This window comes from Lissotriton helveticus, chromosome 3_1, assembly GCF_964261635.1.
Source record: "Lissotriton helveticus chromosome 3_1, aLisHel1.1, whole genome shotgun sequence".
In the NCBI taxonomy this organism is placed as follows: Eukaryota; Metazoa; Chordata; class Amphibia; order Caudata; family Salamandridae; genus Lissotriton; species Lissotriton helveticus.
The window spans coordinates 326,041,372-326,063,856 of NC_136061.1; the positions used below are offsets into that span (position 1 = coordinate 326,041,372).

At 47.3% G+C, this 22,485-nt stretch overlaps 1 protein-coding gene across 3 annotated transcripts in view; it reads right to left on the reverse strand.

The window, feature by feature from the left end:
• The window catches only part of AKAP10 (A-kinase anchoring protein 10), a 522,318-nt gene that overhangs the window by 143,955 nt on the left and 355,878 nt on the right, over positions 1-22,485 (reverse strand). For all 3 annotated transcript variants that reach the window (XM_078679922.1, XM_078679919.1, XM_078679921.1), the window contains 4 exons: positions 13,908-13,992; positions 10,135-10,258; positions 8,897-9,033; positions 1,885-2,029 (listed from right to left, as the gene is read on the reverse strand). In XM_078679922.1, coding sequence (XP_078536048.1) covers positions 1,885-2,029; positions 8,897-9,033; positions 10,135-10,258; positions 13,908-13,992 — 491 coding nt within the window. The remainder of the gene's footprint in view (positions 1-1,884; positions 2,030-8,896; positions 9,034-10,134; positions 10,259-13,907; positions 13,993-22,485) is intronic.

The window sequence follows — 22,485 nt, forward strand, 5'->3', positions numbered from 1 at the left end:
CTAAACTTCATCTGTCACTGCCTCTGAAGCCTCTTTTAAAGTAGGTTCTCTGAGTCTGACCCTCCTGAAAGTACTGCTGATGCTGAATACCAGGTGCTATGGTGCTGCTGCAGTCACTGCAAACCTCCTTGCTTGTTGGTGCTGAAAACCATGCCTGCTGGTTTGGGTCTGGACTGCACTCATATCTTTGGCCATGCACTTTTTTATATTTCCTTGAGCATGGAGTCCACTTCTTATTGGACAAGTGGTCTCTATCAAAAGGGACACAGATGAGTGTTGCTGTACTTCAGGGTGAAATACTCAGATACTCAGCTACTACTGTCCCCTTAAGATGACACTGGTGGTATTTTTATGTGAGGCTAGGTGTACTGTATTGAAGGCGTTTACCAACTCTATGCCCTGTTTGCGATGGGCTTCTGGCAGATATTTTATGACCTGCTCCACCTCCGTCAATTACTGGAGAGGAGGTCCATTGAGTTGATAATGCACCACTGGGTTGCCCCTCCTACTACTACCATTATCTCTGCTGCACAGATCTTGTGGCTGTTCTTGTCTGGTATCTGAGCAAAGGCCATGCTCCTACACACATGAACTACTAAGGAGTCAGGAGCTACGTGGCCTTTGATGCAGAGCGGGTCGCCAGGTGCTAGCTTGTATTTCTTCCTAATCTTGGATTTACTAAACTAGCTTTGAAGGGGTCTTTGAATTGGTCCACTGCACACCTGGTCAACTTTTTAACATAGGCAGAAACTAGACTGCCAGGTCAGTCTGACAAGCTCTTCACCAGAACATGATCCTCCTCCTCAATCAAATGTAGTTGCACTTGATGGTGATCTGCTGCCCTATGGATAACTGCATGGTAAGCTATTGTATTATCTGAGTGTGAAGCTGTCAAGGGGTAGCACTCAAAGGGAGGTTCTTCCGGAGGGTCATCAGCATCATGATCTTCCTCATTGGGAACAGAATCATAATAACGGTCTTGGATCTAACTCCATATCCTGACCAGAATCAATGTGCTGTGAGTGGGGAGTTTAAGGTGAATAATGTGGGAATGTGGGCCCTGATAGAGGCATAGAGCAGGTATCTCTCCGGCAATGTTTCTTAGGAATGGGAAACATGTTTAAAAGTCAAATGTATCTTCTTTAAAGGTGATGGATCTGTGTCTTGCTGTGGGGACAAGTAAGTACTCTCTATGACTGAGACTGAATGCAAACGTTTGCCAAACATCAGGCTGTTCAGGCAAATCTATGGTTGGAGTTGGTTTGCTCAGCATCAAAGTAGGCAAAGAAATATGATTCACATGATACTATGGAGTCATCTTCTGAGCTGAAATCAGTGGTTTGGCACCTCAGGCCCCTCCCACAGACTTAATGGCTGAGACTGTGATAAAATCCATGTAAAATGCTCCTAATGGAGTGCATAGCAGAATTAAAGGTATTTGTGTGCTGCTTATTTCAGAAGTACAGTCCCCTGTTCCATGTCGGGTATAAAGTTCAAGACGTGCAAAAACTCATGCCTAAATTCTGTAATCCAGGGTCTTTTGACTTGTGGCAACCTTGAAAGTTGAAAAGGCGATGTAAGACTAATCAAGCTCCTCTGCTTAGGGAGTCTCTGAAAGTTCAAAGTCATCCTAGCTATTCCCTAGACAATCAAGACCAGTCTTAACATAACCTTCCCTTAGTCACATGTCAATGGGAGGGGGTGGAAGACGGACCATGGATGTGCACCACTGTGCAGCAAATTCACGCTTGATGGAAATATCTACCCCAATGTCGGGTTTGTAGAAATATGTAACATGGCAGCACAATTACTACTATACAATTACAGAATTTCAAATTAAGAATTTCTTTTCGTTTAGTTGTCTTCAGAAAATCCTGCCCTCACCTTCTCCATGGTTGTCCAGGCCTGGCGCAGGGGTGTGGTAAAACAGTTAGGTAGTGGCCCCCCTTCCCTGCAGATATTGGATTCGATTTCTAACCGCACATTGTCATCAAATCCTAAAGGGTGAGTTGCTTGAAGTGAGAAATACCTGAAAGCGACATGAAAGCAAAATTAAGGTCTACTCAATATCCACATTCAAATTATACTTCAGGTTACAAGTGCCCTTTTTCGTGGCATGGCTCAATTAAATTGTGAAGTTCTAAGAACACCTTCAGTAAGGTTCATGGAATTGCAAATTAGCCTTTATATGGTCATACGTTAGGAAAGAATGTCCAGAGGACACGCTTATGACGTATATATACATTAGTGGTGGCTGTGTTTTTTTTTGTTCTGGACAAACCCTTTTTACCGTGGGGGTCAAGTAAGTTGTTTGCTGGTGCAGATCGTTTCTGGGGACTGGCAAACTCAAGAATGAGGAGACACAGTGCTCACTTCCAGCCCGCCAATTTCAGTTGTGACATTACATATCAGCTGAGCCCAGGGGAATTCCCTAGCCACTCCCAGAAACATCCATGGCTCGAGCAGACTACTTGGGCCATTTGGAGGGGCTAACGGCAGCTATAAGTAACCTGAACTCCTCCCTCGGCAAGCCCACCAGCCTGAGCCACTTTTTTTCTGGTGGTGGGTGGGAAAGAGGACAGAAGGAACAACTCAGTTCTTCCCACCCTATCAACAAGAAACGAGCCTGGAGGTGGAGATTGGAAGAGGATGGACTGGAATTGGTCCATACCGCCCCCTACCTATCCGAACTTCCTGCTTCAGATAACTTCTTTGTCTTCGTCTGGGACTCATGTTGTCTTGCACCTAAGAAATCCTACCAACCCTAGACATTTCTGAACACTAGACACCTGGAGGAATCCTGGGTGGTGTGGCTTGCAAAGATGCTATCATTTTTCTTGTCCAAAATTTCTTGCACAGGTCAAACATTGGTTGAAAGTCAATCACCCAGTGTTACCACACTTCTACTGTTGAAAGTAGTACCTCACCTGAGTGGGTGGGCCTATTGTAAGCGAAGAGAACAGGTCAAATAGGTGCCAGTGTCAAGTGAATATAGTATCATTGTGGTTTCAAATGGTCACAATTTTTGACTTTAGTAACGCTCCTTCTGAAATAGATTATCTAGCCGCAGATTCCTCACCTTTCAAATATTCCTTAGGCGTCAGACTGAATCCAGAAACTTTTCAGCAGTACCTCTATGCACAGGTCTGGAAATCACATGTATAGGCACCACTCCAGTGCATTGACATCAGTTGCTTTTAAGGATGTCTGCGCCCCTAGACGTAGAGCTCCAATAGTAAATTGGTAGTGACCAATGTGCAGACTCCTAGGGCCAACGATCTTGTTAATATATAGAGTCCAATCACAGAACGTGGACAATGGGTTTGGAGGTTAGGTGTGGGCGGGTGGCGAGTGGGGACAAATGTCCAGGTCAGGGACTCCACATGCCAACGCAATAGTAACACTTTTGGCACTGGTAAAATGAGCATGCAGTCCTTGTGGGGACTGCTTTTTGGCCAGTGCACAGCAGATCTTAATATAAACCACGTTTAAGAGGGAGATAGTTCTCTTCAGCACAGCCTTGCCTTTCTTTGCTACAGCGAACCACACAAAGAGCTGACCCTCCAAACCGGTGCTCTTTGGTACAATCAATATAAAAGCTTAAAACTCTTGTGGTGTAAAACGGTGGAGTCTCTCCTCCTACTTAGATGGGAGAACGCTGGCATGGTGATGTCTTGAACCACATGGAACGGAGTCACAACTTTAGGCAAGAAGGCTGCCTTTAATCGTAGAACCAGCTTGTCTGGAAAGAACGTGGTTTTTGAAGATTGACACAGAGAGCCTGTAGCTCACTCACACGCTGCACTAATTTTATGGGGACGAGGAACACTGTCTTGAGGGTGAAAAGCCAGAGGTGACTGCTCTGAAGCAGATTAAAGGGAGTGAAATCAGCTATGTGAGGACCAAGTTAAGGTCCCTCAGTGGAATTACAAAAGGAGATGGAGGAAACAATTGTTCTAAACCTTTCAAAAAGCCCATATGAACGGGAGACTAAAACAATGAAGGATGATTCAGCAACCGTTAAAAGGTCGAAAGAGCTGAAAGGTACCCTTTAACTGTGCCCAGAGAAAGGCCTTACCAGGCTAGGGAAAGAACAAACAATACATCAGGAAACTTTGTTCAATCTCAAAGCATGGTTGCATTTGCAGCATTTGTGACAGCAGATCCTCCTGGAGGGGCAGCCCCATCGATGCTCATGCACAAGAGTTTGTGATACCATACTTTCAAGGCCAAATCCAGAGCCTCTAGGATCACTTGTTTACAACAAGGGGTGGTGATGGACAGAGTCTCTGAATTAAGCAGAGTACTCTCACCCAGTCAAGAGATCAGGGCTAGATCCAACACCGTTTTTTAGCTCATTGCACCATCCCAGTTTCAGAACCTGGCTGTATGCAAATTAGTCTGTCCCTGGCCCAGTGCATCATGGGAACAGGGCAGACCAGACTACAAAAGCCAATTCTTACACTGGGAAGGAAACAAGCTTCCGGGGACCGGTTTCTGGCATTACAGCCGTCTTCGGCCCGGCTTGCTTGAATCCTGATGGTGCAATGAGCAAGGGACTCACATCTGAGTATACCCTTCCACGCTTAGGGTGGACAAAATTATTTACAACAAGGGGTGGTGATGGACAGAGTCTCTGAATTAAGCAGAGTACTCTCACCCAGTCAAGAGATCAGGGCTAGATCCAACACCGTTTTTTAGCTCATTGCACCATCCCAGTTTCAGAACCTGGCTGTATGCAAATTAGTCTGTCCCTGGCCCAGTGCATCATGGGAACAGGGCAGACCAGACTACAAAAGCCAATTCTTACACTGGGAAGGAAACAAGCTTCCGGGGACCGGTTTCTGGCATTACAGCCGTCTTCGGCCCGGCTTGCTTGAATCCTGATGGTGCAATGAGCAAGGGACTCACATCTGAGTATACCCTTACACGCTTAGGGTGGACAAAATTATTTACAACAAGGGGTGGTGATGGACAGAGTCTCTGAATTAAGCAGAGTACTCTCACCCAGTCAAGAGATCAGGGCTAGATCCAACACCGTTTTTTAGCTCATTGCACCATCCCAGTTTCAGAACCTGGCTGTATGCAAATTAGTCTGTCCCTGGCCCAGTGCATCATGGGAACAGGGCAGACCAGACTACAAAAGCCAATTCTTACACTGGGAAGGAAGACGGCTGTAATGCCAGAAACCGGTCCCCGGAAGCTTGTTTCCTTTCCAGTGAAGAATTGGCTTGGTAGTTTGGTCTGCCCTGTTCCCATGATGCACTGGGCCAGGGACAGACTAATTTGCATATAGCCAGGTTAGGTGAGCTAAAAAAACGGTGATGGATCAAGCCCTGATCTGTTGACTGGGTAGGAGTGTTCTGATTAACTCAGATACTCTGTCCATCACCACCCCCTTTTTGTAATTATTTTGGCCACCATGAGTGTGGAAGGGTATGCTCAGACATGAGTCCCTTGCTCATTGCACCATCAGGATTCAAGCAAGCCGGGCCGAAGACGGCTGTAATGCCAGAAACCGGTCCCCGGAAGCTTGTTTCCTTTCCAGTGAAGAATTGGCTTGGTAGTTTGGTCTGCCCTGTTCCCATGATGCACTGGGCCAGGGACAGACTAATTTGCATATAGCCAGGTTCTGAACTGGGATGGTGCAGTGAGCTAAAAAACGTGATGGATCAAGCCCTGATCTGTTGACTGGGTAGGAGTGTTCTGATTAACTCAGATACTCTGTCCATCACCACCCCCTTTTTGTAATTATTTTGGCCACCATGAGTGTGGAAGGGTATGCTCAGACATGAGTCCCTTGCTCATTGCACCATCAGGATTCAAGCAAGCCGGGCCGAAGACGGCTGTAATGCCAGAAACCGGTCCCCGGAAGCTTGTTTCCTTTCCAGTGAAGAATTGGCTTGGTAGTTTGGTCTGCCCTGTTCCCATGATGCACTGTGCCAGGGACAGACTAATTTGCATATAGCCAGGTTCTGAACTGGGATGGTGCAGTGAGCTAAAAAACGGTGATGGATCAAGCCCTGATCTGTTGACTGGGTAGGAGTGTTCTGATTAACTCAGATACTCTGTCCATCACCACCCCCTTTTTGTAATTATCTAGGATCACTTGGGCCTAGTTGATCCTCATTTTTCTTGGAACCTGGGGCAGGAGTGGCGTCTGCAGAAAGGCACACAGAAGTCCTGAGTCCAACTCGAGGTGGAAAGTGTCTCCAAGCAAGAGACGCCCTGGAAATTACAAAGCGCAGAAGTACTGACATTGTGCATTCTTGGCAGTGGCGAAAAGATAGAGCCAAGGTTCTTCCCATTTGCAGAAGAGACACTGCACCACCTCTAGGTGTCATTGCCACTCAGGATCCACTAAGTGCCAATGGCTGAGCTAGTCTACCTTGCCACTGAAACAATCCTGCCAGGTAGTTCACCACCAGGAAAATTCTTCAGTAGTCCAGCCATTTCTAGAGGTTTAGGGCCTCATGGCACAGGGTCCGTGACCCCACCCACTTTTCTTTTCTATATACCAAGTGGCGATGGTGCTGTCTGCACTTTGTGCACCTGTACTAGTCTACCCTTGATGGACGGAAAGAAGGAAGGCTTCCAATGTCAAGCAAGTGGCCCTCAACTCTTGAAGGTTTGTATGGAGCCGTGACTCCAACAGAGACCAGAGGCCTCTGATCTCCACCTATCCCAGATAGCTAGCCCCAACACAGAAGTGATGCGTTGTCACCACTGTCAGCTCTAGGTGTGGAAGAGGGGTCTGCCACTGACGCAATCACGGTCCAACAACCACAAAAGTAGATCTTTTGCAGTCTACTCCGAAATATGGATGTAGTCACAGAGGTCATCTAGATGAAGGCAGCATTGAGACTTCAGATCCTACTGCAGAGCCCACATATTTATTTAGTTATAAAGCTTTATATACCGCGAACAAGATCCCGGGGGATATCAGAACGCTTTACAATAGGATGGAAGGAAGGACATAAATGCAATATCGACATCAGGTAAGAATAGGAAACAAGAATGATCGCATAATTACAGAACAATTGAGTCAAGGAGAGTAGTACATAAACCATGTATATAGAGGGCTACAAAGGGGCATGTGGTAGAGGAGAGCAGTATCAAATGATGGTACAACGGTTGTAGGATCAATGACTTCGAGCAGCTGAACCTAGTCTAATTAGGGTAAGAATGTATTCATTAAGAATCTTTTGGCTTCCAGTTTAAAAGCAGTAGCTGAGGAGATTCTGCGTACTTCCGGTGGAAGAGAGTTCCATATCTTTGGGGCAGCGCCGGAGAAGGCTCTGTGACAAGTTCTCTTTTTGCTCAGGATGAGAGGTTTCAAGAGGAAAGTGTTTGCGCTTCTTGAGGCTCTACCTCCACAGGATAATTCAAGCTTTTGCGCTAGGTACCTGAAAGTTTTGAAATGAACGGCTTTGTGTGCCAGAATAGCAATTTTTAACTGAATTCGAGCTTCGTAGGGCAACTCTTTAAGAGATTGTAGGACTAGGGATAGGTGCTCATTTCGTTTGGTGCCAGTAACCAGTCTAGCCGCAGCGTTCAGTGTTTCCCCTTAGTGGAGCCAGGGTGTATTTGGGAGGGCCACATAGCGTAGCGCTGCAGTAGTCTAGCCTCGGCAGGACAAGCACTTGGACCACCTGCTTGAAATCAGATTGTGGAAGGTATGCCACCAGGCGTGCCTGGCCAGCAGGATACAGGAGGCCCAGCAGCTTAAGAGTCAACCTCACTGACATCAAGGCTGAAAAATTGGAATCATAGCCTAAATGTTCTAGACCCTCCATTTTGGGGTGAAAGGCACAACACCGAACCGTGTCTAGAATGGCTCAGATGAAGGGGAAAGTCTGAGAAGGAGTCAGGCGTGACTTTGACACATTGATAGTGATGCCCAAAGATGACAGTCTGGAGGTGCTAACAAGTGCCTGGGGTTAGCCACCTTCAAGAGCCAGTTGTCAAGGTAGGGGAAGACTAGGAACCCTGATCTCTGAGGATGTGCCACCACTACTGCCTTCACTTTTGTGAATGCAAGAGTGGACTGGTGATACCAAAGGGGAGCATTGTGAACTGGAAATGTTTCTGCCCTACCATGACTGGCAGGTTGTGCCAAGGGGCCTGCAGGAGGGGTGTATGGAAAAAGTCATCCTGCAGGTCCTACACCACGATCCAGTCTCAAGGGCAGAGTACAGACCAGACCTGGGTCAGTGGGAGGATTATGAATCTTTCCTTGAGAAGAAATAATTTGAGCAAGGCGCTGGTCTAAAATATGACTAAGACCTCCATTCTTCTTGGGCACCAGAAAGTATAAGAAATAATAGCCGTGTCCTACTTTTGGCACAGGCACCCTCTCGATAGCTCATCCTGGAGCACCATGGACAGATGGTGCTCCATCAGTCGTTAAGGGGGTAGCAAGAGGTGTGGTGGCATGGAAGGGTAGGGCAGGGTATACCCCTTCAGAACAAATTGCAGGACCCACCTATCCAATTTTACGGCGTGCCAGTAAGATTCATCGGCTCCTGCCTCCCACCGGGAATATTGTAAAGGTGAGTAATCTGTGTCTAGAAGTCTCTATCAGTTAAAAAAAAACTTTCATGTTGCAATGACATATTGACACAAGGTTTGCAGCAATAAATAGCCATGAATATATCTAAAGAAAACTGAGACCAAAGAGGTATATGTGTTTGAACCAGCTAATGCCCATGTTTGTAAAGAGACTTTGGCACAGAAGCGTGCCAACACCCTGTGAAAGCGTTAATGGTGAATGTGTTAACAACGGAAATTAAACTGATTAGTACAAAGACTAGACGTTTCTAGATAATGCAGGCTATTTGTCAAATGAAGGAAAAGAATATTATGAATATCACCAGACCCACTTTCAATTACCTACCGGTCATACAAGACCATTGCATCGTTTTGCGCTTCTTGCCCATCGTACTGTCCTTTCTTAACTGCCAACTGAGACTGGAAGTTGTCTGCTGCAAGCCAGAACTGCAAAATGTTGACAGCATCTTCCTTCTCCATGTACTAAAAGGAGACAGACAAACGTGAGATGTTTTACCATTTGTTGAGGAGTAATAATGTATTCATTATAATTACTTAGCAAAAAAAGGAATATGTAGTCTTAATGGGTGAACATAAAATTCCTTTCTTTAGAAGAATGCAGTCTGTTAAAAAACAATTGCATATAACACTTGCAATTATAAATATGTCGCTGAACTTAAATGAATGATTTGTAAAACGCGTTTCAGTTTAACACAGTTCATTCCTTTTCATCCAAACAGGCAATTTTATGTCTTTCTCTGTCACGTTTCACTTAGTGGTTGAATGTACTTCATATTGAGCAACTATGCCTTCTTTCCGATGAAAACAGTGACAGAAAAGTCGACAATTCTAGGCTACTAACAAGAAGACCAGCGCCAAGAGCCCACATGCTCAGGGGATGCTTTGAAAATTTAATGATGAGGATAACAGTAATTGTGAACACAACAAATTCACTTGGTACCATGAAGTTCAGCCTATGATATACAAGTAAAGTTACTCGAATTTGATGAAAGAAGAATAGTAATCTGCCAAGGGAAATTGTGGCATTCCACCCATCACTTTTTTGCTTCTCTAAATGAGACACGGCAAGTAAGACGGGTATACCCGGACATAGGCCCCAAGAGCCATAAGTCTCAAACAACACATAACTGAACAGGCCTGAAAAGGCTGAGAACAATCTACAGTTGTAGAGTTGCTTGCATTCATGTCTAGAGGTGATCTGGTCTGGCAGTAAGGGCTGAACTGTTCTTTCTGGAGCAGGAACAAGACTAATACTCTTATGACTGATCCAGGACTAGAGTGGCATAGTGGGCAAAAGCACAGTAGCCTGCAGTGCAGACAGAGTAATTACAAATGGCTGAGATCCATTCAAGCATTCCATCCATCACTTGTTTCCCAGAGCAAGAAAACAAACCAAAGGTGATTTTACAACTAATTCAAAATCTTCACCAAATCATTTTAGTAGAATGATGTTGATTTAAGGGAAAAGAAAAGCACCTCTTTATTTAAAAAATAGTCAAGATTACTAACGACACACTGGTGGCAGGAGGCCCATAGCCATAGTTGCAAAGTACACTTTGTTACCTCAGAAAAATAGAACAGTGCAGATTCACAGAACAGGATGTCTGCCAGGTAAACTGTACCGCTGGTAAGCACTTCAATCTGGTATTTACAGAAATGATGACTTCTCAGAAATTCAGTAAAGTGCCTGTACGTGGACAAAGAGAAACAATATTACGAATTCCAGAAGTAACAAGCATTGGCATTGCCAATAGGTCTCCTCTTTGTGACCTTTGACAATGGTTTTTCGCAATGTTGCACAGGATCTGCAATGCTGTGCAGTGGGGCTAACATTTATACTTTAAAAAAGAGGGAAAAAGCATTTTAAGCGACCACAGTTAACATTTTGCAGGTGCTACGCACATCAGACATGCGCACCCTTATAAAATGCCAGGCCTTTTTTTCTTTTTATTTACTGATACAAGTTAGATCAATAACTAAAAAGAAAAAAAATTCACACAAAAATATTTTTTTTAAGCGGGTAGGCGGGGTAGCAGAAGCAACAAGGGGGATTGGGAGAACAGCGAAGCAATATAGGGGAAGGTGAAAAACGATGGTGGGAGGAGCGGAAGCAACAAGGGAGTGGATGGGCCGAACAGTGAAGAAACACAGGGAGAGTTAAGAGGGATGCCGAAGAAACACAGGACAGGATGAAAAAACAACAGGGGGAAATGCTGGAAGGGATGAGAAAGCAATGGGGGAGGGCGAGAGCAACACAGAGACTGGAAGAAGCAACATGGAGGGCATAGGTCAGAAAAACAATGGAGATAAGCACATGGGCGAGCGAAAGAGGGAGGAGGGTGGACAGAAACAGTCTGGCAACTGAGAGCAATACTGAGTGCAGAGGAAGAGATGTACAAACACAGCGCACTGTAATGGAGAGGTTCACACAAAAGATAAAAGTAGGGCTTGAAAAGCAAACTGTGGAAGCAGCAATAAAATCCAGTCAAAGAGACAATGCTCCTTGGGAGAAACAAACACAGGACTAAGAAGCTGAGACACGAATACAAAGCATGCAAATGACAGTGACAATGAAAGCCAGCCAATGGTAAGCAAGGGGTGGGCGCCAAGCCCCTCTATGTTCTTATTAAACCACAATATGCTTTGAGCCAGTGCATGCACTGTCTCGTAGGTTCGACCTAAAAAGCACCCAAATTTGTTCAAACACAATCGCAACTTGGAAAGACAGTGGACAATATCTTGCAAAACTGGGACAAAGGGTGCAGGTCTGGCAATTTCAAATGCTTTGCTGAATTAAGCCGCATAATGTATCCAGCAGGTCCCTGCAGCTCAACCCATTCCTGAAAGAAGCTACCTCTTATACTTACAAAACCGTCAGCTAGTGTTATTCTACTACAGAATTATTTTTAGCGTGCATGAAGAAAAAGGAGAACTACAGAATAAATATGAAGACTACAGGCTTTTTCTAAAAGACCTGTGATTGCTCATAAGTCTATGTATTCAGCAAAGCTATTCCATTTGTTTCTTTCCATTTTCCTCGTTTATCTGAAGTGCACTTCACAAAATAATTCACAATGGGAAAACCCTTTTCACAGAACTATAGAAACAGTATTATTTTTCCAAATAAAAAACAAAATATGAAACCGTACATACAGTTTTTTTTACCAACTCAATGTATAATGGGTATAGGTACGTATTTCTATGTTAGTACCCACTTCATGGGGTAAAATAATATATACAAATCAATTTTATTAAGATGAAACTTACGAGTAAATCCACACAAGTTTTGTTCAACACTTTTTAAAACTTTCAAGAACCCACTACACGAACAATTACTTAAATACAGCATAATTACCCAGTTTGGGTTACCACATTGCACTCTTTCAAGTCTGAAACTATTTTTTAAGTGCAGAATCAATGTTGATAATTCCATAGGCAAGGTCTCAGGACCCCACCTATTGATGGTGCTGAATTAGTGCATAACGACAGAAAAATAGTCTCGACATATTGTAAACTTACAGTGGGCTTGGAGCTCGCCCATTGGTTGGCTTCCTGGTCAATCTCATTTGTTTGCGACTTATTAGTTAGCTTCCATAGGTTTTCCTTACTCTTGTGCTTGTCCCTCCTCTGGAGCGTGGATGCATTACTTGTGTTCTTCCACTGCTCATTTTTCAGGAGGTATGTTTTTCCTTTTCTTTAAGCACTCTACGAGAGTCCGTGTTCCTCTTTCTCGCAATCCCCCATTCGCCACTCTTGCTTCCTCTGCACCCACATTCCCTTGCTTCCCCACATCCCCATTTCCTCCCCCAAGACTACCCACCTTCCATTGTCCATTTTTTAAGTGCAGAATCAATGTTGATAATTCCATAGGCAAGGTCTCAGGACGCCACCTACTGATGGTGCTGAATTAGTGCATAAGGACAGAAAAATAGTCCTTTTTAATTCTCGCCTAAGACAGTGCATGCGCTCTCTGTTTCAAGACATATTGTAAACTTACAGTGGGTGAAGCTCGCCCATTGGTTGGCTTCATGGTCAATCTCATTTGTTTGCGGCTTATTAGTCAGCTTCCATAGGTTTTCTTTACTCTTGTGCTTGCCCCTCCTCTGGAGCATGGATGCATTACTTGTGTTCTTCCACTGCTCATTTTTCAGGAGGTATGTTTTCCTTTTCTTTAAGCACTCTACGAGAGTCCGTGTTCCTCTCTCTCGCAATCCCCCATTCGCCGCTCTTGCTTCCTCTGCACCCACATTCCCTTGCTTCCCCACATCCCCATTTCCACCCCCAAGACTACCCACCTTCCATTGTCCATTTGCTAAGCCTGCCAGCCGCCCTCCTTAACCCATGCTGCTCCATCGCCTCCCGCCTGCCCTCTTTTTTCCCCAGTGCTTCCCCAGTCCCACCAGCCCACACTTGCAATCAATTTGCTTCCCCAGCCCCTCCCACCTACCCTTCATGGTCAGCTTGCTTCCCCATCCCCTCCAGTCTTCCATGCATTGTCAGCTTGCTTTCCCATCCCCCCGCACTGTCAGCTTGCTGCCCCAGCACTTCCTGCCTAATCTCTGTCAGCTTAATTCCCTCAGCCCCTACCCGTCTATCCACCTCCTGCACACCCTCCTTTGTCGTTTACTCGCCTACCCTTCATTGTCAGCTTGCCCCATATTCTTCTGCACACCCTCTTATGTCTGTTTACTCCCTCAGCTCCGTTTACCCACCGTCCACTATCCGTTTGCTTCCTTATCCTCTACTGCCCACCATCTGTCGTCAGCTGGTTGTCCCAGCTCCGCCCAACCACCCTAGATTGACAGTTTTGATCCCCAACCCCTCTTGTCCGCACTCAATTGTAACAAAACTACCCTAGCCACCCCCTTCTATGTCCACTTGATTGTCCAGCCCCTCCCAAACACCCAAGTTGTCCAGGTGCTTCCTGCTTTCCTTGCAATAAGGGGGCAGTTAACGGATGTATACTAGCTTGCTGAGCGATCGCCTTGTTCTGTCAAACTAATGGTTACAGACCAAAGTCTAACCAGTAAAAATACCCATGGGGGTTAAAAACACAAAATGAAGACTTTCAAATCCCGTGTGTTATTCCTTACTCTAACCATTACAAATCACGTTTTTAAGCAATACGTTTTTTAGTATAACGCGTCCAATGATTTTTTTATTTAGTACATAAACACTTACCATTTGCCATTTCACCCTTTGTTAAAAGCTTTAGTGCCAACAAATGTATTATAGGCTGGCACTACTAACACTACTGCGTGGCAAACATAGCCTCTAAATCAAATAGAATAACGAAACGCTAAACTAGCAGACTGAGCGCCAGGTGATAGACTTACTCTTGATCCATAGCATTAAATACTATTGATTGTGCTGCAAGGAAGCAGTTTGGATCCACATGCCCATCTTCTCCACAGATTTTAGCTGAGAAAGAAAAAGGGAACAAATGACATTAATTGTGGGTTTTCAGCACTCCATGCTCTTCTTTCACAAGCCATTTGAAATTGTCTGCTGCCACCGTCAGACCACATTAAGGCTCTGACCAAGAAAGCAGTCACTTTACAGATTGGAGGGGGTTAGGAGCACCATCATCCCTCGGAAAACTTCGGCCCCACTCCATACCCAGGTTTTACATGTTTGCCAATCATGTACATTTAAAGCAAGGCATATCCTCTGAGGGAATGGCATGCATGTGTGGGTAAGACAGAGCAGGTGAGCGGACAGGGATTAACAGTAATGGAATCAGCATGAAGGTCATTTTTCCTTACTCAAGTTCTTACCTCCTTCCTTTCCAACTGGTTGTGAACCTGACTTAACATGCAAACAACACTGTAAGGGGCGACAGGCTTCACCCCAGAAACCTACAGCAAAATGGTTAAGTAGAAGGTTCTGTCCCAAAGCCCAACCTTTAATAGAAGCTGCACCACTTGAGAAATGTTCAACAAAAAGACACGTAGAGTGATCCATAGTATTTCATTGTCCCATATTTGAAAGACAATGTGTCATCGTTTTTCTTGAGCTATGCTGAAATGACTAAATACATTTCTCAAACCACACTAAGGTTTCCAGAGATAACCAGTTGAGTGAAACAGATACCTTATTTAAAGTAGCCTCAAGAACTCAACAGCTCGATCAAACCCACTAGCTAATAAACTGCGTCCAATATGATATTTTCTGGCACAAAGCAGGATGTTAATGACTTCAAAAACACCGAGGCTTGCATACATTCATTTCTCAAGAATACAGCTCTCACGTTTAGCAGTTTTATAGAGAAGTGAAGAGGCATAAGAAAGTTCTCTGACAAGATAAGGATGCCCAAGCATGTTATCTCGAGTTGTAAAGCGCACTAATCACCTAAGAGGGTATCCACACGATTGGGCACGGTGTGTAGTCCTAAGGTGCTTCTGTGAAGAGCCAAGTCTTCAGCTTCTTGCGGAACTCTAGAAGCGAAGAGGTGGTTCTGATGTGTTGAGGGAGGTTGTTCAGGTCTTGGGTGCTATGTAAGAGAATGAGCGATCTCCAGTTTTGCCTTTGCAGCTGCGGGGAGTGTGTGCTAGTGAGAGTAAGGCAGAGCATAGGTTTCTGATGGGTTGGTGAAAGTGTAAGTGGCTGTTCAGTTATTCTGGTCCTGTGTTGTGTAGGGCTTTGTATGTGTGTGTGAGAAGTTTGAATTGGCTACGCTTGTGAATGGGGAGCCAGTGAAGCTTTCTGTGGTGCAGTGTGATGTGGGTGCGGCGTGAGAGGTCAAGTATGAGTTTGGAGGCTGCGTTCTAGATGGTCTGGAGTCTGTGCAAGTGTTGTTTGGAGATTCCAGCACAGAGGGTGTTACTGTAGTACAGCCTGCAGGTGATGAAAGCTTGTGTGACAGTCCATCTGGTGCTCTGAGGCAACCATTTGAACATGAGCAGTATGTGGAAGCAGGAGGTGCACGCTGCGTTGACTTGAGCAGTCATGTTGAGCTTGTCATCTAGGATGATCCCTATATTTCTTGAGTGGTCCCAGGTCCGATGGCTACCTGGTGGAATCCCATTGGGAGGTCTTGTTGCTGAAGTCCAGTACTTCAGTCTTGCCAGAGTTGACCTTCAGGCAGTTGGTTTGCATCTAGTCTGCTACCATGGTTATGCAGTTGGTGAAGTTGCTTCTGCTGGTGTTGTCTTGTCCATCAGGAAGAGGATGAGTTGTGTGTCACTGGCATAGGAGATGACGATGATGTCTTGTGATTGGATGATGTTGGCGTGCAGGGTCTTGTAAATGTTGAAAAGAGTGGGGTTGAGAAACGGTCCCTGTGGGACCCCGCATACCAATTTCTTGGTCTCTGATGTGAAGGGCGGCAGCCTGACCCTTTGGTATCTTTCAATGAGGAAGGAAGAGATCCATTAGGGAATGGATTCTTGATTGCCAGTCTTATGGAGTCTTCTGCTGAGGGCATTATGGGAGACCACGTTGAAGCCTGAGGAGAGGTCGAGTACGATGAGGGCAGCTATTTTTGTTTTGAATGTCGTTGGTGTCCACAATTAGTGCTGTTTCGGTGCTGTGGTTCTTTCTGAATCCTGATTGTGTGCTGTCTAGAAGATGGTGAAGTTCGAGGTGGGATGTGAGATGCTAGTTAATGGCCTTTTCAATCATTCTGGCCGGACAGGGGAGGAGGAAGATGGGTTGTAATTGCTCAGTTAATTTGGGTCGGCTGTGGGCTTCTTTAGGAGGGAGTTGACTTTTGCAATTATCCATTCATCTAGGAAAGTCACTGATGTGATGGAGGTGTTGATGATGTTGGTCAGGGTGATGCTGATCGGTGATGTTCCCAGGTTGTAGATGTAGTGGGGGCATGAGCCCGTTGGGGCCCCTGAATGCTTGGTCCGCATGATTGTCGGGGTCTCGTTTCTAGTGAGGTTTGTCCATTCAGGTCGGTTCGCCGTCTTGGTTGTGGAGGGTAGTTTAACGATGATTTCTCTGGGGTCAGTTGGTGTGTGAAGTTGCTGTAGATGTTTACGATTTGGCTGTTGAAGAAGTTGGATAGGTTGTTAGGAGGCACCAATGTAGTTGACAGTGGTTGAGAGCGAGGTGAAATCTTTGACGATCGAAAAAATCTCCTTGCAGCTGTTGGAGATTTTTTTCGATGAGGTCAACTAGTGTTTTTTTCTTGGTGTCTCTAATTAGCTGGTGATAGCATATGAGTGCAGCCTTGTAGGTAGTTCCATCAGTGGTGTCATGGCTGGCTCTCCATTCCCTTTCTAGCTGTATACAATGTTGTTTGGTGCCTCAGAGTTCTTTTGTGTACAACCTGGCCTGCTTGTTTGATCTACTATGCTTGCTGGGTTTAATGGGTGCGAGGTGGTCTGCGCTGTTCTTGATCCAATTGTTGAGGTTGTCTATGGGGCTGGGCTGATCGGGGAGGAGTAGGCTGAGCCAGTCTGCTTCTGTGACTTTAGCCCACATGCGGCTTGGAGTGCTGAACATGGTAGTGGTGTTGACTTGAGATTGGATGAAGGAGTGGCTGGTCCATGTGAGCTGTGTGGTGGAGTTGTTTTTTATGCGGTTGCTTGTGATGAAGATGGGGTCCAGTGTGTGTCCTGTGGTGTGTGTTGGTTTCTTTGATGAGCTGGGTGAGTCTGATGTTGGTCAAGCTTTCGAGGAGTGCAGTAGAGCAAGGATTGTTTCAGTCTTTCAGGTGAAAGTTGAGGTCACCATGGAGAATGTAGGCTCTGCAGTAGATGGTGAGCTTAGCGACAAAGTTGGTGATGAAGTTCGCAAAGGTGGCTTGCAGTCTAGGTGGTTGGTAGGCAAGAGTTCCGTTCAGGGTTAATTTTTCAGGTATTCCATGAATGGGGTGGCGTTCTCTGTGGAAGTTGTGCATTTGACAGATTCCTACTAGATGATAGTGAGTACTCCTCCTGGCTTGTGAAGGTGGTCCTGTCAAGCAATCTAGTAGCCCCCAGGGATTGCCTTAGCGATGTTGGGAGCCGATAAGGGGTTGAGCCTGATTTCTGTGATGGAGAGGATGTCGGGGCGTTGCTCCTCAGACTGACCCATGACAAGACGGTTTGCTGAGGCGTGTAGTGTAGGTTGGAAGTGCAGGCATTGTTGGTTCTTGCGTGGTGTGTGTGTTGAGAGGGAGTGTTCAGGATGTTATTATTATTTGTGTGGGGGTGTGGGTGACTGCTGGAGAATGGGCAGTGGGTACAGGTGAAAGCTCCTACCGTGGTGTGAGGTCACAGTTTCAGGTGCCAACTTAAGACCTGGCTGTTTCATCAGTAATGGGGAATTTGTTCGGATGAGATTGCACAGTGTTTTTCTTTCAAGGGGAACCTGTTAGCGCCGGGACAATCCCTGGAGTAGCTGTGCGCTTTATAAATACCCCATAACATTAACATAACATAACATTAACAGCAGCAGTTGTGGGAATGATGCTCGGGGTCTGGCGACCTTAAGAGTACGGGTACAGTCAAGGCATGGACGGTGTCAGAATCCCCGGGACGCGGTGGGACACCGAGGGTTACAACTGTCGGCTCAGACGCCGATGGCAGCGTTAGGAACGAACAAGGGACCACAAGATCCAGCAGGCCGGAGGAGGAGCCAAGCTCGCTACCGAGATGGCCGCTTAGGGGATCGGCTCCGCCGGTCTCTCTCTCCCACCGCAACATCCTGGCATTGATCCTGTTCCCCCGTCCTACCCCGTGTTTGTGAAGCGAAGCGGAACCCGTCGCCGTAAAACGAGCTTCCTCCGAGGCTCGGGGGCAGAGCAGCGTTGGCTGGCATTCTGAGGCCCGGTCCGGCGTTTAGACCGGGGCCTTGCGTAGTCCGCGATGCGCCCTGCAGTTCGTCAACAGCGGGCTGGGAGACGCAGAAGACCCGGCCCGTCCTGATCAGTGGGAAAACGACCACTAAGTGACTTGGGGCGCCGGATGGCACTGGTGAGATAGCGAGGCCGGGGGGAAATGGCCCCGGCCCTGAAATAAAACGCAAAAGGCGGCGGAGTGGTTCCTGAGGGGACTTAGCACCGGTGAGTCAGAATCGGCTGGAAGGATGCAGGGTATGCGTCCCCAAACGCAGCAAGGCTTGACATTGGTGATGCGATGCCTGGTTGAGGATTGACAGTGTACTGGGTCATTCACCCTGGTGTGAGGAGAGCTCTCTGGAGACGGGGAGGCTGGCTTGTTATCCCAGGGAGATTCCCAGAGGCCAGGAGCGGCACAGACAAGCCGTCACATGCGAGTGGTCTCCTTAAGGTTGGCAATCCCGTTGGCACGGCAGAGTTGTGGTGCGCTGTACCCGATTGCGTGGGTACCCCTGGAGGGCGCCCCCCATGCGAAACAGTCCGCAAATACAAGGCTAATGATTGCAGGGGTGCCTCGGACGCAGTGGGAGTGACACCAGGCACCCTCGGTGTACTCGGACATCACATCAGGGTACTTGAGATCGGGTGAGCTGTGGATCGTGTGGATGACCAGTGGACAGAGTCAGTCAAGTGGTCGAGTTGGGCCTGAATAAGGGCAGCGATCCTGGAGCAAATATTGGTTGTAATTGTGATCGCCGGATTTGCGTGATCTGTCGCCCCGGAGAAGCCGGCATCCGACGTGCGCATCGAGCTCTGTCTCTTCGTGAGAGGAGATGGGGCGACCTGAAGATACGCCATCGCTGCCAGCCGTCATGGCCGCGATTGAGGCGCTCCATTCACAGTTCACCGCTGTGTTCCAGACACTGATCGTGCATGTGGACGATATCCTGGGAACGGTCACTGACTTTCCGTTAAGTTCTCATCTATCGGTGGTGCCAGCGGTGCAGCGTACACCCGAGATCGAGGTCCCCGGGCGTAACCCGGATTTATTGTGCTTTGTTGACCCCCAATTCACAGCCAGCGAGCCCGTGATTATCACTAGCGTTCCCTGCTTGATCCTGTTGCCACCTCATACAGATACGGACAGTCTTCTGTGCTGTTACAAGTTCCTCAGTGACTGTTGGAAGGACTCGACATTCCTGGACACTTTCCTTCGCTTGTTCTGTGGACAGCGTGAACCTTTTTCCGTTTGCCGGTCCTGCACCACTGACCTGAACTTTACCGATCGCCTTGCCTTTTCATTTGAGATGGTGGTTCGAGTGGAAAAGACTTTCCTGACATTTCGTACTGGCCAGGGTTGAACTTGCGGGCTTGGGTTCGATAACACAGCTTGACTCAATGCCGGGATTGTACCTACAACGTGACGGGAGTTGGGTGGTGCTTTGTTACGCTTCCCCGATTGGTTTGTAAATTTGCTATATGTGGGTTTGACTATATTTCGGGGTGATTGCTTCTGGTGGGGGGTATGGGAGACCGGGGGTGTATTTACTCTTTACGATCTCTCCTCCTCCATCTTTTCCCTTCCTTGGGGTTAGTTTAGTGGGCGACAGGCACGCTGCTAGTGGGGTTAGGTCGTAGCCATCCGCAGGGGTGCAGGGTGGGGGGTTGAGGGGGGGGAGGTTATTTTTCCTTTATTTCGTTCTATGACCTTTCTGTTTCCCTTTTCCCTTCTTCACAAGAGATGTGGCATATTCTCCTGATCTTTTATTCCTTATAGCCGGGTGTCGGGTGTTCGAATTTCATGTTCTGTATGCTGGCTGGGTGGGACCGATGATGTTTGCTCAGGGCTATCTGTACCGTATTGCTTTATCTCAGCTCTAACCTGTAAGTGATGTCTCTCAGGTGCCTATAACTGTTGTATATTCTCTCAATTGATCCACCTGTTCAGTATTATGATGTGTTCCATCAAATGATGCCCGATATGTCTATTCCTACTCTTGTGTTATAATAATAAAAATATATAAATAAAAAAAAGATCCAGCAGGCCTAGCGCGATCAGCGCGCACACGGAAATGCGTACATAAGTCGCATTAGTCGCCGGGATCAGTGTCGGATATTTTGGATTCTTGCCGGCCGGCCGTTTGTTCGTGTCTTGCTGTTCTGCGGATTCCGGGGACACCGAACGGCATTTCGGATCCCGAAGCGGTCCGCATTGCTGGTGTCAGGGACACGTCGTAGGAAGCGAGCGGCTGCTCGTTCAACTTTAGCACTTTGGAGTCCGGGTGGAGCGTTTGTTTCTACGCTCCCTGGACGGACTGGAACAGAGACGCCCACCAAAGGAGGTGTTTTCCGCGTCTCTGTTTTGGGGCTTGTTTATCGCATCTGACCCCTCGGTAGAGCGCCCGGCTGGGTGTTCCTGAGTCGAGTGTCAGAAAACAGCGCATGGACGCTGCAATTCGTCCTTACCCCATCAGTCGTCCTTGAACGGCATTGTCGGCCGTTATTTAGCACGGTGTCCTCTGTTGGCTGAATACCGGGACCGGTATTCATGCAGAGGACGGTTGGTTCCTGGCCCTCCTGAGAACAGGGCTAACGACTGATGGGTATCGTATAGTTTCCAGTTCCTTAGCGAGACTGTGCACCGCATTTTCTATTGTTTCTTTTTCCTATGTGAACTTGTGTTCATTAAACAAGAACATAGCAACATACGTATTCCTTGTTGGGTTTCTTATTACTGTCTCGATCCCGAGAAACAGGGAGATTACATAATATCCGACCTTCTCTATACCAATCCTCTCCCGATCGAGGACAGAAGACCATGGCCACCCTGGATGACGTGGTGGCGGCTCTGGCGGCCGTTCAGGTCGAGTTGACAGCGTCCAGGCAAGAGACAGCGGACCTCAAGGCTAGGTTTGAAGCAACACAGCGGAATCCCTTTGACGCAGGCAGTCAAGTCACTCCCCCAGCTCCGGCGGTGGTTGTAGAGATGCCCGTGTCCGTTCCCCTGGCCACTCCGGAACGTTACAGTGGAGACCCTGAGACGGTGCAGGTGTTCATGACTCAGGTGGCGCTGCATCTATCCTGCAAACCCAAGGCCTTTCCCACGAGCCAGGCTAGAGTGGCCTTTCTCATTTCGTACCTCGCCGGTAACGCTGCACAATGGGCCGTGCCCTTGGTGAGCAGGGATGACCCTATTCTTTGTGATTGGGGGGCGTTCCGTGAGGAATTCCTGAAAGTATTCGACAGAAGGGCGGATACGTATACCGCAGACCATGAGATGTTAGAGCTACGTCAGGGCAACCACCACGTAGTGCAATACCTGAACTCCTTTCGTCGGTTGGTTGCGGAAACCAAATGGCCAGTGTCAAAACAGATCGTCGTGCTCCATCAGGGACTGAGCGAAGAGCTCAAAGATGTCGTGGCTCAGATCGATCCGCAGCCCAAAACGTGCGAAGGTCTTATCGCCTTGGTCCTACGCTTGGACCATCGATTGGGCGAACGCTGAGGTGACCACAAAAGGAAAGGGAAAACCTTGCCAGCACCAGGGACGCCCGGAGCCCCAGAAAGCAATGCCTCTGCCAAGTCGGAACCCATGGATATCGGAGCCGTTCGGGCCAGTCTTACTTCCACGGAAAAAGGCCTTTGTTTATACTGCGGCAAGAAGGGCCATTACGTCCGGGAGTGCCCTGTCAAGCCAAAGACCAGCCGCTTCAGAACCACTAAACCGGTAACCGCAGCCGTAGACATCCAGTCGGAAAACTACCTGACTCCCTGATTAGTGAAGGGGCCTCTCGGAGTCGTTCTAGCATCCCTTCTTTGTCAAGTCCCAATCGTTCGAAACCGCAGCACCTCTACGTCACCGTTCAAGTATCCATAGAAGCCCGGTGGATGTCCGTAGAAGACATGGTTGACTCGGGGGCCACAGGCCTATTCATGGACGAAGACGAGGCTCGTCGGTTGCAGATCGACCTTGTGCCCAAGGATCTCCCCGAGGATGTGTATGCCGTGGATGGAAGACGACTGATCACCGGCCCTATAGGGCATCACACAGGGGTACTGCCTGTAAGATATGGGGAGCATCACGAAGAGGGCATAGACTTCAGTCTCATCCGAGCGCCTAGGTATAGGATCATCCTGGGTCT